General features: G+C 60.4%; 2 protein-coding genes and 1 long non-coding RNA gene across 3 annotated transcripts; 2 read left to right on the forward strand and 1 right to left on the reverse strand.

Annotated features, from left to right (window-relative positions):
- Window positions 1–1,235: 1,235 nt before the first annotated feature.
- On the reverse strand, window positions 1,236–2,528 carry LOC108389019 (melanoma-associated antigen 1-like). Its single transcript, XM_073227554.1, has one exon. It carries the CDS (start codon window positions 2,298–2,300, stop codon window positions 1,236–1,238), a length of 1,065 nt encoding a protein of 354 aa, XP_073083655.1. The 5' UTR covers window positions 2,301–2,528.
- Window positions 2,529–3,160: 632 nt separating this feature from the next.
- On the forward strand, window positions 3,161–5,413 carry LOC140847477 (uncharacterized). Its single transcript, XR_012127530.1, has 3 exons — window positions 3,161–3,229; window positions 4,779–4,871; window positions 5,148–5,413. It is a non-coding gene; the product is annotated as an uncharacterized lncRNA (long non-coding RNA).
- A 189-nt stretch (window positions 5,414–5,602) lies between these two features.
- On the forward strand, window positions 5,603–6,744 carry LOC140847465 (melanoma-associated antigen 8-like). The gene has a single exon (XM_073227880.1). The coding sequence runs from the start codon at window positions 5,883–5,885 to the stop codon at window positions 6,564–6,566; it is 684 nt and encodes a 227-aa protein (XP_073083981.1). The 5' UTR covers window positions 5,603–5,882; the 3' UTR covers window positions 6,567–6,744.
- The last annotated feature ends 6,691 nt before the right edge of the window (window positions 6,745–13,435 follow it).

The following is a 13,435-nucleotide window of genomic DNA, read 5'->3' on the forward strand; positions in this document are numbered from 1 at the left end:
GATTTTCCACTGGAACAACTGACGCAGTATGGTACTGCTAACTGAGGTAGAGAACAGGAAGACAGTGGAGGCTTGTGGTGGAAAATCATTCAATTTGGATGTGAACAGGTTTAAATGCTTATAAGTTATCCAAGCAGAGATGCTTCAGTAGGGCTCAGAAGAGAGATCTAAACTGAGGTTTTGTACGTGATTGGGACACAGTGGCAAGTCAGCTGCAGGAGTGCAGGAGATCATTGGCAGAGACAGTGCAGCGTGACGAAGGGAAGAGAAGAAGGCCTGGGAGAGGAGCCAGCAGAGTAAACAAAAAACACGGTCAGGCATGTGGGGGGGGGTGAAGGGTCCCCACCAGTAAGATGGCAAACTTCCGGCTTCTCTTCGGGGTCCTCAGTTCCCGCCGGCGCCACCTGAAGCCCAATCACCTCTTGCCCCCCTCCCAATCCCAGCACCTAGCCAACAGCCACCAGCCCCGTAGAAGTGACACCTCAATCAATCATGCCCCCTCCTATATAACCCAGCACCTTTCCCTAATAAAGCGGAACTCTCCGGTGAATTGCTGCTATGTGTCGCTCCTTTCCTTTCAGGGGGGGTGTGTCCTGCTTACCTAGTGTCCCACTGGTAACACAGGGCTTTCCAGTGAGCAGAGGCTCAGGGCATTTGGGGGTACTAAATGAGCCAGGGAGCAGAAATGTCATTTATTACTATTTAATATCTTCTACGTTCTTGAATGAGGAAAGAAAAGCCCAGATACATATCTTTTTATTTTACAGAACGACAGGCTGAAAATGTTGAGAAAATTTAAAAATGAACCATTTAAATGTTTATCTCTATTTCACTGATAAATTCTTTCCCATTTCCACAGAAATTCCTATTCCAATGTCATATGAACTTCTTACAAGCTACAAAGAAAACGTACGGTTTCCCAACTTGTCTTACAAAATAGCAAAACTATTTCTAATCAACCACATGAACAGCAATAAATGTGTGACCCATGTCATTCAGCAATTAGATTCTGGAGCTATTAAACTTTCTATGTAACTAACACCTAAAAATACCAAAAACAAAAGAAGGTAAATCGCCCCTGCCTGACCCTCTGCTGCTTGGGTCACCGACTGCCCTTTGATAACACGGAACAGGCTGTGTAGACGTCACTCAGGGCAGAAGCCACTGCATGTTACACCAGAACTTGCATCGGCTGCGGCGGCGGGATCATCTGCGGCAGCAATGTTAGCCTGACCTCACACTTCCTGCTCCCTCACAGCCTCTTCATACCAGGTCAGACAGGCATTAGGAGTGCTATCTTTGACCTCGATCATAAACTCTAGGACTTTCACCATGTCCGTCTCTGCGTGGGCCCAGGGGCCCCAGAGCAGGTGGAAGCGAGCCGGATTGCTGTCGGGCACCTGCTGGTACTCCAGGTACTGCTCCTGCACCCAGACCCCGGTGATGAGCTCCCTGGGGTCCCCGAAGATGCAGTGCTCCCTCCCGGAGTACACCCCCCTGGCACTAAGCATTTCCCACACTTCCTCCTCAGGGACCTGGCCACCATGCAGGAGGATCACACCCAGGAGCAGTGCCAGGAGGCTGGTCTTGGGGAGGCGCTGCTCTTCGGTCACCCCATCCCAGGTGAGGCCCAGGGTGGGGACCAGGACATAGGAGTGGCCACTGGGGTCCACTTCCTTCACATCCATGCCAAAGACCAGCTGCAAATCCCTGGAGGCTTTGCTGAAGATGTCAGGGAAGGGGTCCTGGTGATCCTGGGCGACCAGCTCCAGCATCTCTGCCTTCATAGTCGGCTCCATGGCGCGGTACTTGAGGAGCAGGAAGGTCACCAGTTGGATCTCCTTCCTGCGCAGCGCATCTTGGAGAGAGGCCCTGGCATCCCCTGCGGCCTCATCCCCACGGCTGCTGGAGCTATGGGTGTGGGACTCACTCTCCAGTGGGACTGGCATGGCCTGGGGTGAGAGCTGTGTCCCCTCCAGGCACTGGGCTTTTCTCAGCTCCTGCTGGGCCTCCTCCAATGGGCACTGCACACTCCTGGTGCCCAGAGGCGTGCTGACACTGCTCAGGGGAATGGCAGCCTGCAGTGGTGATTGTGGGAAGTGGGCACCGGGGACCCTGGGGCTCTGCTTTGGGGGTGGGCTCCTGCCTCCCAAGGGTCTCCCCTGCTGGGCGGGCAGTCTGTCCATGCAGAACCCAAAGGATGAAATGATGGGGCCCTGGTGGTGTGCCAGCCGAGCCCAAGGATCTGGGACTGGAGGCCGAGGGGACCCGTCCAGTATGGGAGAGCCCTGGGAACACATCCAGGTCGGGCGTCCCACCTTGTCTCCTGGCTCAGCCTGGTCCTCCGTGGCTCTGCGACCTCAGGAAAGGTTCCTCAGTGCTTCAGCTGCCGATTCCTGGAGCCACTGGATGCCGGTGTTCATGGAAGCTGGATCCTATGTGCCAGCAACCCTGAGGGTCCGGGATGGTCCTCCGGATATAGAGTCGTCATGCTGGGCACTGAGGCAACCCACCCCACCTCACTACTAACCCTCTGCACTGCACCTTCTGCCCCACCGCCCACCAGCAAGCCCTGCCACCAGACCCCAAATACCCCCTCCCACTTAACTTCCCACCGCACAACAGCTCTCCCCCTGCCCCCCGACACCACCTCCTGCACCCTCAAATTTGCACCGCCTACCTTCCCGCACCCGCCCCCTGCCCCACCTGTCCTCACGGCACCCTCACACCACCTGACTACTACACCTCCCCAGGGCTCCATTCACCGCATCCCCGACCACCACACCCACACACTGTTCCCGAATGCCCCCATCCATCCACTTCCAAACCTCCAGCTCCCCTCCCCCCTCCCCACACCCTACAACACCCTCCAACCCACACCGCCGGCCAACCAACCTCCCGACAACCCCCCAGGCCTCCCCCTACACACCAACATCCCACCCCACATATACCCCCGCCCATCCCCCCACTGCTCCACCCACCCCCATCCCACCACCACACCATGTCCACTAAGGACCTGGGGAAGCACAGCCCTGGGTCTTGTGAACTGCGGCAGGTGGGAGAAGGCGGGGTTTAAGGGAGGCCCAGAGGGAGGAGCTAGGACCCCCTCCAGGGGATGCTCAGACCCGGCTTCCGGATGTGACGCCATTAGTCTTCCGCCCAGGAGGCCTGAGAGACCGGACGGCCTCGGTGTCGGATGCTGGATTCAGGTCACGCAAAAGGACTCCAGGTAGAAACGTGGGGGAGGCCTGAGGGCCCCAGCCCAAGAATTCAGGGTTCCCATGCCGTCGCCCAAGGAGGCCCCAGGAGGGTCCTCATGCTGGGCACTGTGACCCGCATGCCACACGCATGCCGCCACCCGCCATTTTGAATCGTGAGAGGGAAGGCCTTGCTCTGAGGAGGGAACCCATGTGGGCAGAGGGCGGGAGCACAGACCCACCGGGAGTCAACGGGAGGCCAGGAGGGAGGGCCGAGGGCACCCCCGGGTTGGTGACCCGTTGAGACGGCCGCAGACGTCCCCCGGGGGTGTGTCAGGGCAGGGAGGGCCTTGGTCGGACATGACGGCCCTGGTCAACATTCACAGGCCGTGCCCGCGTTGCAGGTGAGGACCCTGGGGGGAGGGGGAGGGGAGGGGCCCCAGACGAGCCGCTCCTGCCTGTCAGCCATGGGAGGCCCCAGGGTGGAGTGATGACACGCGGTGTGCCCTGACTTCCTCCTCCGCGCCTCAGAGGGACTGGGACCGGCTTAAGGAGCAGGGCCTGAGTTCAGCCGAGAGGAGGGCCCAGGCCCTGCTGGGAATCATGATGAGGAGCCCCCAGGAGGACTGCGGGACCCTGGACTCCCGGAAAGACTGAAGTTTGGGAGCTCCAGGGTGCTCAGAACCTGTGCAGCTGGCCCTGACTTCCTCATCCGGGTATCACAGGACCTGGGGACTTGCATAAGGAGCAGGCAGGGCCTCCTCTTGGTAGAAGGGAGGACCCAGGTCCTACTGGGAGTCACGGTGAGGGCCCTGAGGGACGCCTCAGGACTGTAGAGCCCAAACAGGCAGAGAACCTGGGCCCTTGGGCATGGTGTTGGGAGGCCCCAGAGCGGGACGTGCAGATGAGGATGCTCAGGGGACTGCCCCTCCAGCCAGAGAGGCCGCCCGTGAAGTTGGCCCTGCTTGCATGACCCCTGAAGACCCGGGAGAGGCGTTGACTCCTGGTGTGTGCCGGAACCTCTGCCTCTACCTCTCAGGGAGGTGAGGAACAGAACCCTTAGGCAGGACGGAGGGCATGAAGGTTGGCCTACCCAGAAGGAGGAGGGACCGTGCAGAGACCGGCTTCCCCTTCTCCTCGCCAGGAGGCCCTGGGCAGGGCTGGCTGGCTGAGCCCCTCCTCGTGTCCGGGTCAGGGTTCTCTGGGACAGGAGGGCCTGCACCCGACATCTCTACCCAGGTCAGCTGAGGCAGCATCCCGGGCCCTGACTGGGGACCCTGAGAGGACCCAGCAGGCTCCCCATTATAGGAGGCCTGCCGGCCAAGGCAGGGCCTGGACTCACGTGGGCACTCACTTCCTTCTGTTCCTGCTCTGGCGTGTGTGCCCTGCTCTGTCTGACGTCAGCATCAGGGGCAGGGGCATGGTGGGGGGAGAGGGTCCTGACTGCGCCTGCAGGGGACACCCCTTCCTCGCCAGGTGGGTACTCGACAGAGGCGAGCACACCTCACCTGTCAGCACCAGTGGGCCCGGGGCTGGGCTGGCGGCCGTCACCCTGATGTGCCCCCTCGTGACCTCTTTCAGGGACCCCAGGAATCGGCAGGTGAGCGCCCTGCTCTGAGGCACCTGTCCAGAGGTTGCAGAGTCGTGGAGGCACAGGCCCAGCTAGGAGACAAGGTGGGACGCCCATCCAGAATGTGTCCCCAGAGCTGTCCCATCACAGACAGAGGGTGCCCCTGGACCAAGCCCTAGAGCCTCAGGCTTTGCAGAACCCTCCCGAGGTCTGCATCCCACCGTCCTGTGGTTTCTGCAGGGACAGGCCACCCGCCCAGCAGGGGAGACCCCTGGGAGGCCCATGCACACCCCCAAAGAGGAGCCGGGGAAGCAGCCTGTGTGGGGGCCACCAGGGCCTCATCTGTGGGCCAAGGCCCCTTAAGCTCCCTGTCCCCGCAGGCCCCAGGGTCCAGAGCTCCCACCTCGTTGCCACCCTCCTGCCGGCTGCTCAGCAAGTCATCGTGCCTCGTCCTGCGAAGCTACTGCACGGGATGCTTGAGGAAGGCCTCCATCCCCCAGGGGCACCCAGGCTCTCCTGGGAGCACAGGATCCTCATGCTGTGCAACAGCGTCCCTCCAACTCCTCCTCTTTCCCCTCCTCCTCCCCCTCCTCCTCCCTGTCCTCCCCCTCCCCTTCCCCGTCCTCCCCCTCCCCCCTCTCCCCCTCCTCCCCCTCCTCCTTCCCCTCCTCCCCATCCTCCTTCCCCCCCTCCTTCCCGTCCTCCTTCCCCTCCTCCTCTTTCCCCTCCTCCTCCCCCTCCTCCCCCTCCTCCTCCCCCTCCTCCCCCTCCCCCTCCCCGTCCCCCTCCTCCTCCCCCTCCTCCTTTCTCTCTTCCCCCTCCTCCTCCCCTTCCCCTCCTCCTCTCCCTCCTCCTTCTCCTCCTTGTGTTCATCCTCCTCCTTCCTGCTCATCCTCCTCCTCCCCCTCTTCTCCCTCTTGTTGCTCTTGCTTTTGCTGTCCTTTGATCCCAAGCCCCTCCTGCTCTTTCTGTTGTCTGATGTCAAGCCCTCTGGAGGAAGCTTACGGTCGTCCAGGGACCCCGAGTCCCCTCCAGAGTCCTCAGGGTGCCTGCCCCTCGCTCACTGCCGCTGCCTCTGTTCCACCGACCCACACGATGGTGGCCTCGGCAGCCCAATGGCAGAGGGTCTGAGCACCGCACGGGCCCTGGAAGACACGGCATCCTGTCCCACGGTCATGATTCGTAATGCGGCGTCTGGTCTGGTGGCCCTCCTGCTCCACAAGTACCGCGCCAAGGAGCCGACCACCAAGGCAGAGATGCTGGAGCGGGTCGTCCAGGATCACCAGGACCCCTTCCCTGACATCCTCAGCCGTGCCTCCTGGTCCTTGCAGCTGATCTTCGGCATTGACGTAAAGGAAGTAGATCCCAGCAGCCACTCCTATGTCCTGGTCCCCACCCTGGGCCTCACCTGGGATGGGGTGACCGAAGAGCAGCGCCTCCCCAAAACCGGCCTCCTGGCACTGCTCCTGGGCGTGATTGTCCTGTGGGGAAGCCGGGTCCCTGAGAAGGAAATGTGGAAAATGCTTAGTGCCAGGGGGGTGTACCCCGGGAGGGAGCACATCATCTTCTGGGACCCCAGGGAGCTCATCCCCGGGGTCTGGGTGCAGGAGCAGTACCTGGAGTACCGGCAGGTACCCGACAGGGATCCCGCTCGCTGTGAGCTGCTCTGGGGCCCCAGGGCCCACGCAGAGGCCAGCAAGGTGCAGGACCAGCAGTTTTTGTTCAGACTCCTTAGCAGGGCTACAGGCTCTTCCCAATCCCCATCCGAGGAGGCTAGAAGCAGTGAGAAGGGGGCTTAGCATCAGCATCTGTTTATGAATGACATCTATCCCATGTATGTTTGTAGCTTACCAGTTCAGTGCGTTGCTGTTTTGTAGACACATAGGGACACCTTCCATCTGCGTTTGTGACCGGAGCTAGGTCACATGGCATCGGCCTCGCCACTCCCTCCCAAAAGTGATGGAAATTAGCAATAAAACGGAGAAATAAAAGTACGCTTGGTTAATTCTTGCTCCTCATTCCTTCTAATGTGTCACTACACAGAACTAAAACACAAGCAGGTAACTGAATGTGCTTGCTGTGTTCAAGAACCTGGGAGACATGTAAGGCTGGCATTTACAGCGAGGGAGGGTGAAACAGGGAAAATCGCAGCACTCCACAGGGCGACTTGCGATAAGCCTGAGACCCGAGGACCTGCTCAACCTCTTCAGGAAACATTAAGTCCTTCACATGCAAAGTGCCTGAAGTCTGGCTGGCTGTGAAGACACCCACCCCAAGGCAAGGGGTGATTCCTCCCGGACCCTCCCCATGGCCAGGGGCACTGCAGCTTTCCAGCTCGCCTCTGACCTGCGGCTGTAGGGATGCTCTGCCAGGGCTGAGGAGGACCCCCCTCGGTGATGACTGGCCGGGGGCCACGAGCGCCAGGACGCTGGTGGTCAGGGAAGCCGGCTCCGATGTGCCAGCAGCCCTGAGTATCCGGGATGGTCCTCTGAATACAGTCGACAGGCTGGGCACCGCCGCCTGCCATTATCAATTGTGAGAGTGAAGGCCTTGGTCTGGGGAGGGAACCCAGGTGGGCCGAGGGCGGGGGCACAGTCCGACCGGGAGTCAACGGGAGGCCAGGAGGGAGGGCCGAGGGTGCCCCCGGAAGCCACCATGCTGACGATCCCTTTCCCAGGCCGGCTCCTCTCAGGGCTCAGAGCTTTGCAAACCTGTTCTAGAGCCGACCTGGGTAACAGTCAGGGTCAGGGACCGGGGCACAGAGAATATACTGGGTGTGGCAGCTGACCCATAGGGAGGCCTCAAGACCGCCCTAGCCCCCCTCCCTCCCTGGTCTTTCTCCAAAAGTCACGCCCCAAAGCTCCCTGAGGCAGGTTCTTCCCAGGGGACCTGGACCCAGTGAATGCGAAGGGAAACCTCCTGCACCGCCCCTGCCCCCGGCCTTCCAGGTGCATGATTCTGGGAGCCCTGGAGCCACAGTCCAAGTTCTCCCCGGCACAGCTTGGCCTCGGCCGGTCTGCGGTCACACCACCTCTTTCTAGGCGAAAAACACCTTGACTTACTCCTTCCAGTCCTAAAACTCCTTGTACCTGTAAGTTTTCTAATTCCGTTTCTGCGTTTCCTCCCAGAAAGCAGCCCGGGGAGGACTTGTGCCCCTGGCGACATGACTGTGCACGTGTCATGTGCTGGGAGCTGCCTCCCAGTGCTCGGGGAAGGCTCTACAAAGTGCCCAGGCTGGCTCGGCCGTCCCCCAGCTTGACTCCTAGTCATGCGCACGCCTGACATGTCGGGTTGTGATGTCTCACTCACACACACACACATATGAGGCACGCACATACACACACAAGCACACGTGTACACACAATTACTGCTCACCTACGGGAATGGCCAAAATCTGGTAGAGAGACACCAAATGCTGGTGTGCAGCAGGAACGTGGCTGCATTGCTGGTGGGAAGGCACAATGGTTGAGCCACTGGGAAGACGGATTTGCCCAAAGTAGGTGCACTCTTACTGTATGTTGCAGCCCACGTTGTATTCACCCAAAGGAGCTGAAAACCTACATCCACACAAAATCCTACACATGGATGTTGAGAGCAGATTGACTCACAGCTGCCAAAACGTAGATGCAAGCAAGATGTCCTGCAGTAGGTGAATGCATGAACTGTGGGAGCGTGCAGACCGTGGGAAACGGTTCATCGCCCTACGGGAATGAGCCACCAAGCCAGGAAGAGGCATGGAGGAACCTTGAATGCGTGCGCCTAAGCGAAAGAGCCCACCTGAGAAGGCTCCATACTGCGTGATCCCAACCGTGTGACAGTCTGTAGAGGCGAGAGTACGGAGACGGGAAGAGGACCCATGTGGTTGCCCGGGACCATGGGGGGAGAGGGAACAGGCAGAGCACAGGGGAACTTTCAGGCAGTGACAGTCCTCACTGTGATACGGTCATGATGGAAGGCGTCCGTATCCATTGGTCTAAAGCCATGCAATAGACAAGGCCAGGCGGGAGCCCTTTGGGTGATCATGACGGTCAGTGTAAGTTCATGGGTGATAACAAATGCGCCCCTCTGTGGCTGCATCGATAATTCCAGAGGGTAGCAGTGGGTGGGGACAGGGATAAATGGGAAACGTCTGTAACTCCCTCTTTATGTATGAGCACACCTAACAGTGCTCTAAAACGTTCATCTTTACAAAAACCGGGCAATATGCACAACATCATCTGAACCACAAACACGCGCGCATATATTATCTATATGTATGTTGTTTATATGCATATGTGGACACACATACTAGGTAGAGAACGGAAATGTCTTTCTTGCAGCGACAGAGGGTGACTGAGGGAAAATCGTGGCACTCCACAGGGCCATGATGCGCGGTGAGCCTGAGACCCGAGGACCTGCGCAAATGCCCTGCACCCGCTCAGCCTCTTCAGGAAACATGAAGTCCTTCACACACAGAGTGCCTCAAGTCTGGCTGGCTGTGAAGACACCCACCCCAAGGGAAGGGGTGCTTCCTCCCGGACCCTCCCCATGGCCAGGGGCCCTGCAGCTTTCCAGCTCGCCTCTGTCCTGGGGCTGCAGGGCTGCTCTGCCAGGGCTGAGGAGGACCCCCGTCGGTGAGGAGTGGGGGGTGGGGAGAACACGCGCCAGGACGCTGGTGGTCACGGAAGCCGGCTCTGCCGTGCCAGCAGCCCTGAGGCTCCGGGATGGTCCTCTGGCTACAGAGTCGTCAGGCTGGGCACCCAACCAACCCAGCCCACCTCACTACTAGCCCTCTTCCCCCCCGCCTTCCCCCCCACCTCCCAGCACTGCACGCAAACACCCGACCCCAATTACAAATACTGCCACCCACTGAACTTCCCACCCCCCACAGCCCTCCCCCTGACCCCCACCACCCCACCTCCCGCACCCTCAACTTCCCACCGCCTACCTTCCCGTACCCTCCCCCTACCCCACTTACCCCACTCCACCACCACACCACGTCACTACTACACCTCCTACGGCCCCTTGCACCCCACCTCCCACCGCCGCGCCCACACACTGCTCCCAATGCCCCCACCCATCGACTTCCCAACCCCCAGCTCCCCCCACCCCTTCCCCCAACCCCCAGCTCCCTCCAACCCACACCGCCCGCCCACCTGCCTGCCGACACCTCCCCCAGAACACCCCCCACGCACCAACATCCCACTCCACATATACCCACACCTCTACCCCCCTGCCCCACCTCTCCCCACCCCACCACCACACCACCTCACTACTACCCCTCTCCACTGCCTGTTCAGCCCCCACCCCACCCCCCCACCCCCACCAGCCACCGAAATTCCCCTTCCCCACAACCCTCCTCCCCTGCACACCACCCCATCTCCCCCAACTTCGCAACCCCTACCTTCCCGGCCTCCTCCCCAACTCCCCCAACTGTCACCACCCCACCCCCACACCACCTCACTACTACACCTCCCACCACCGTGCCCCCACACTGCCCCCAACTCCCTCATCCACCGACTTCCTAAAACCTGCTCCCACAAACCTTCATCCAGTTGTGGTTTGGTAGCTCCAGGGTGCTAAGAACCTATGCAGCTTGCCCTGACATCCTTCACCCCCCCCCCACGCTCCCCCAAATCCTCACCTCCCACCCTCAACTCCCAACACCCGCCCCCACACCTCCCCCCATGCACTCAAAATCCGACTCCCCACATCACCCCTTCTTCCTCCCACTGCCCCACCTCCCCCCATCCCACCACCAGACCACATCCACTAGGGACCTGGGGAAGCAGAGCCCTGGGCCTCGTGAGCCGCGGCAGGTGGGAGAAGGCGGGGTTTAAGGGAGGCCCAGGGGGAGGAGCGAGGCCCCCCCACCCCAAACCTTGTGCTTTCCTCCTGGCAGCCTCCAGGCGGTGGTCTGACCCGGCTTCCGGATGTCACGTCGTTAGTCTTCCGACTGGGAGGCCTGAGGGACGGGACTGCCTCAGTGTCCGAGGACAGATTCAGGTCACCCACAGGGACTCCAGGTAGAACCGTGGGGGAGGCCTGAGGGCCCCCGCCCAAGAATCCAGGGCCCCATGCCGTCTCCCGAGAGGCACTGGGGACTCGCTTCAGGAAATGCGCCTCCCTTCAGCAGAGGGGAGGAACCGGGTCCTAATGGGAGGCAGAGTGAGGACCCTGAGGGACGCCTAAGGACTTCAGAGCCCAAAGAGCAGGGAACCTGGGCCCCTGGGCTCAGTGCTGGGACGCCCCAGAGCAGGATAAGCAGAAGAGTTGATCCCTGTCTCCTGTCGCAGGGACTCTTCCAGAGGTGAGGGCCGTGGTGTGAGGAGTGTGGCTTCAGGTGGACAGAGGGGTGCCCAGGAACGTGGGTGAGGACTGAACGGACCCTGTCCAGGAAACGGGGGACCCGAAGCTTATTTCCCCCTGAGGTCCATCCTGGGAGGACAGGCCAGGTGTCCTCTTTCCTCAGCCCTGGAATGAAAAGTGAGCGGAAGCCCTAAGTGACATGCTCCTTCGTCGCATGGGCGGGAAGGGGGAGAGTCCCCCGGGTCGTGAGGTCTGAGTCTAAGCAGGAGATGCCCACTATGCCCGGTGGGGGCTGGTAGGAAGCACAGGCCCCGGCAGGGGTGAACGGATGACCTATGGGAGGCCGAGAGCCCCCCCCAACAGGACAGGGGCTGGCCCTAATGGCAGCCTTTGGGATCCTGCTGGGGTTCAGGGAGTGTGCATGTGGGGCCTCATGACACATCTCTCTTGAGTTCTCAGGGAGGTGAGGACCTTGGTCTGTGTGCCCCGGTTCAGGAGGTCAGAAGAGGGGTGGCGGGGCCACAGAGGTAGGAGTCCGGGGTCCTCCCAATATCACGCTGAGGAACCTGAGGGAGCAGGGAGTGTACCCCGATGCCCAGAACCTAGAGAACCTAGAGAGGGCTGGCCCTGCCGTGAGGCCTGGCTCCCCGGACAGGGTTCGTGTGAACAAAGCCGTCCATGCCGTCAGTGAGAGAATGCACGATCCCCAAAACATAACCGCTGTTGTGTCCCCTCAATCCATGGTGAAGATGACTTGGATTTGGGTTTCATCCCATCCCGTGGCCAGACTCTCATTAACGTGCAAATGCATGACGGGTGCCCTCATATTGGCTTCCTGGAGTCATGTCTAGCTAAACACGTGGGCACATTCCTTAGGAGTGCTTCTGTGTGCAGGGCGCCTTCTGGAAAGTAACCCAACAGCAAACAAGGTTGTACCACACACCTAGCATCCGGGTAATGGCAGGAGAGGGACACACGAGGGGTGGGGGCGGGCTTGGGGCACGGAGACCAGGCCTGGCGTGGAGGGAATGAGGTACATGTGTACCATTTCTGCAGAACAATATATGCCGAAGCCCAGAATCCAGTGCTGAAAAGGGAAGGTGCCAGAGAGGACCAAATCAGGAAGCGGGAGGCCAGAAACTCGAGGGAGCAGAAGCCAAACTACCCCGCCACAGGGAGGAAACTCGGCTCCGGGATGGAGGCAGGCCGCCAAGGGGCAGGGGGGCTGGAGCCGAGTGTCTGGGACAGCTGATTGGAAAGGGCCAATGCAGGTGGTCCCCAGGCCAGCACGTCTCGGGCAGTGAGAAGAGGTTCTATGGGGAGGAAATGGCACTAAAGACAAGTGCGTTGTGATCTGCAGAGGGACGAGATCTGGAGGCAAGCAGAGCTCAAGGGGAGCGTGCCAAGCGCAGCAGAGGCGCGGGGCCACCCGAGCACACGTCGGCACTGGGGGCCACCATGGGTCTGAGTGGCTGTGGCTACCACCGAGGTCGAGGAGCTGCAGGAGCTCTCCCGCACTGCTGAGCACAGCCTGACTCTGTGGACAACGTGACCCCAGGGGCAAGACTATAGGACTCTCTGTTTGGGCCCAACTCTGGTGTGAGCAGCACCGACCAAGCAGCAGGAGCAGATGAGCCGATGGAAGAAACCAAGTGGGGTGGCTTGGTGTGGGAGGGGAACACGGGGAGAACTGGCGAGACTAGGATGACCCGCCCGTTGGGACCGCCACCCCTGGGAGGCACAGGCCCCCAGGGACCCAACCGCCGTGGGCGGACTTGGTGGAGGCCACACTAGGACTAAACAGGGCCTGGCCCTTGAGCAAAGCAGAGAAGCCAGCAATAGGCCTCCCCCGCCTCTAGGGGTGGGAGTGGGCACGGGATCATGGATTCCCAGCCCAGCTGGGGCCCAGCCTGTGAAAGAAAATGGGTGCCTGGCAGCACATGGGAGCCCCCTCTGGGAACGCCAACCACACCGCTCCAGGCTTCTCCCAAAGACTGAAGTGGGGCACCCCACACCCATCCCCTCCCCCACTCAGGGCCAGGGCTCCTCTACAGGCCGGCCGGGAGCCACCTTTGTGACATCGTGTGGCAGCCAGAGGATGATGACCTAAGCAGTGGGTTGCCCCCCTACCAAGACCTCTTCCAGAGGGAGATCCTTCACCCGACTGGCTCAGACAGAATTTTTGAAACGGACAGCCTGACGACTTCCATCCGCCAAATGAACCTGTATGGATTCAGCAAAATATGCCCTGACGACCCTTGCGCGTGCTCTCCAGGGAACAAGAGGATGATGGTAAAGCAGAAAGTCCTTCCGTTCCCCGTGTTGTGTCACTCCCACCCCTCCTGAGTACACCCAGGGGACCGTCACACGCAGAGGGTTT

The sequence above is a fragment of the Manis javanica genome, chromosome X, assembly GCF_040802235.1.
Source record: "Manis javanica isolate MJ-LG chromosome X, MJ_LKY, whole genome shotgun sequence".
In the NCBI taxonomy this organism is placed as follows: domain Eukaryota; kingdom Metazoa; phylum Chordata; class Mammalia; order Pholidota; family Manidae; genus Manis; species Manis javanica.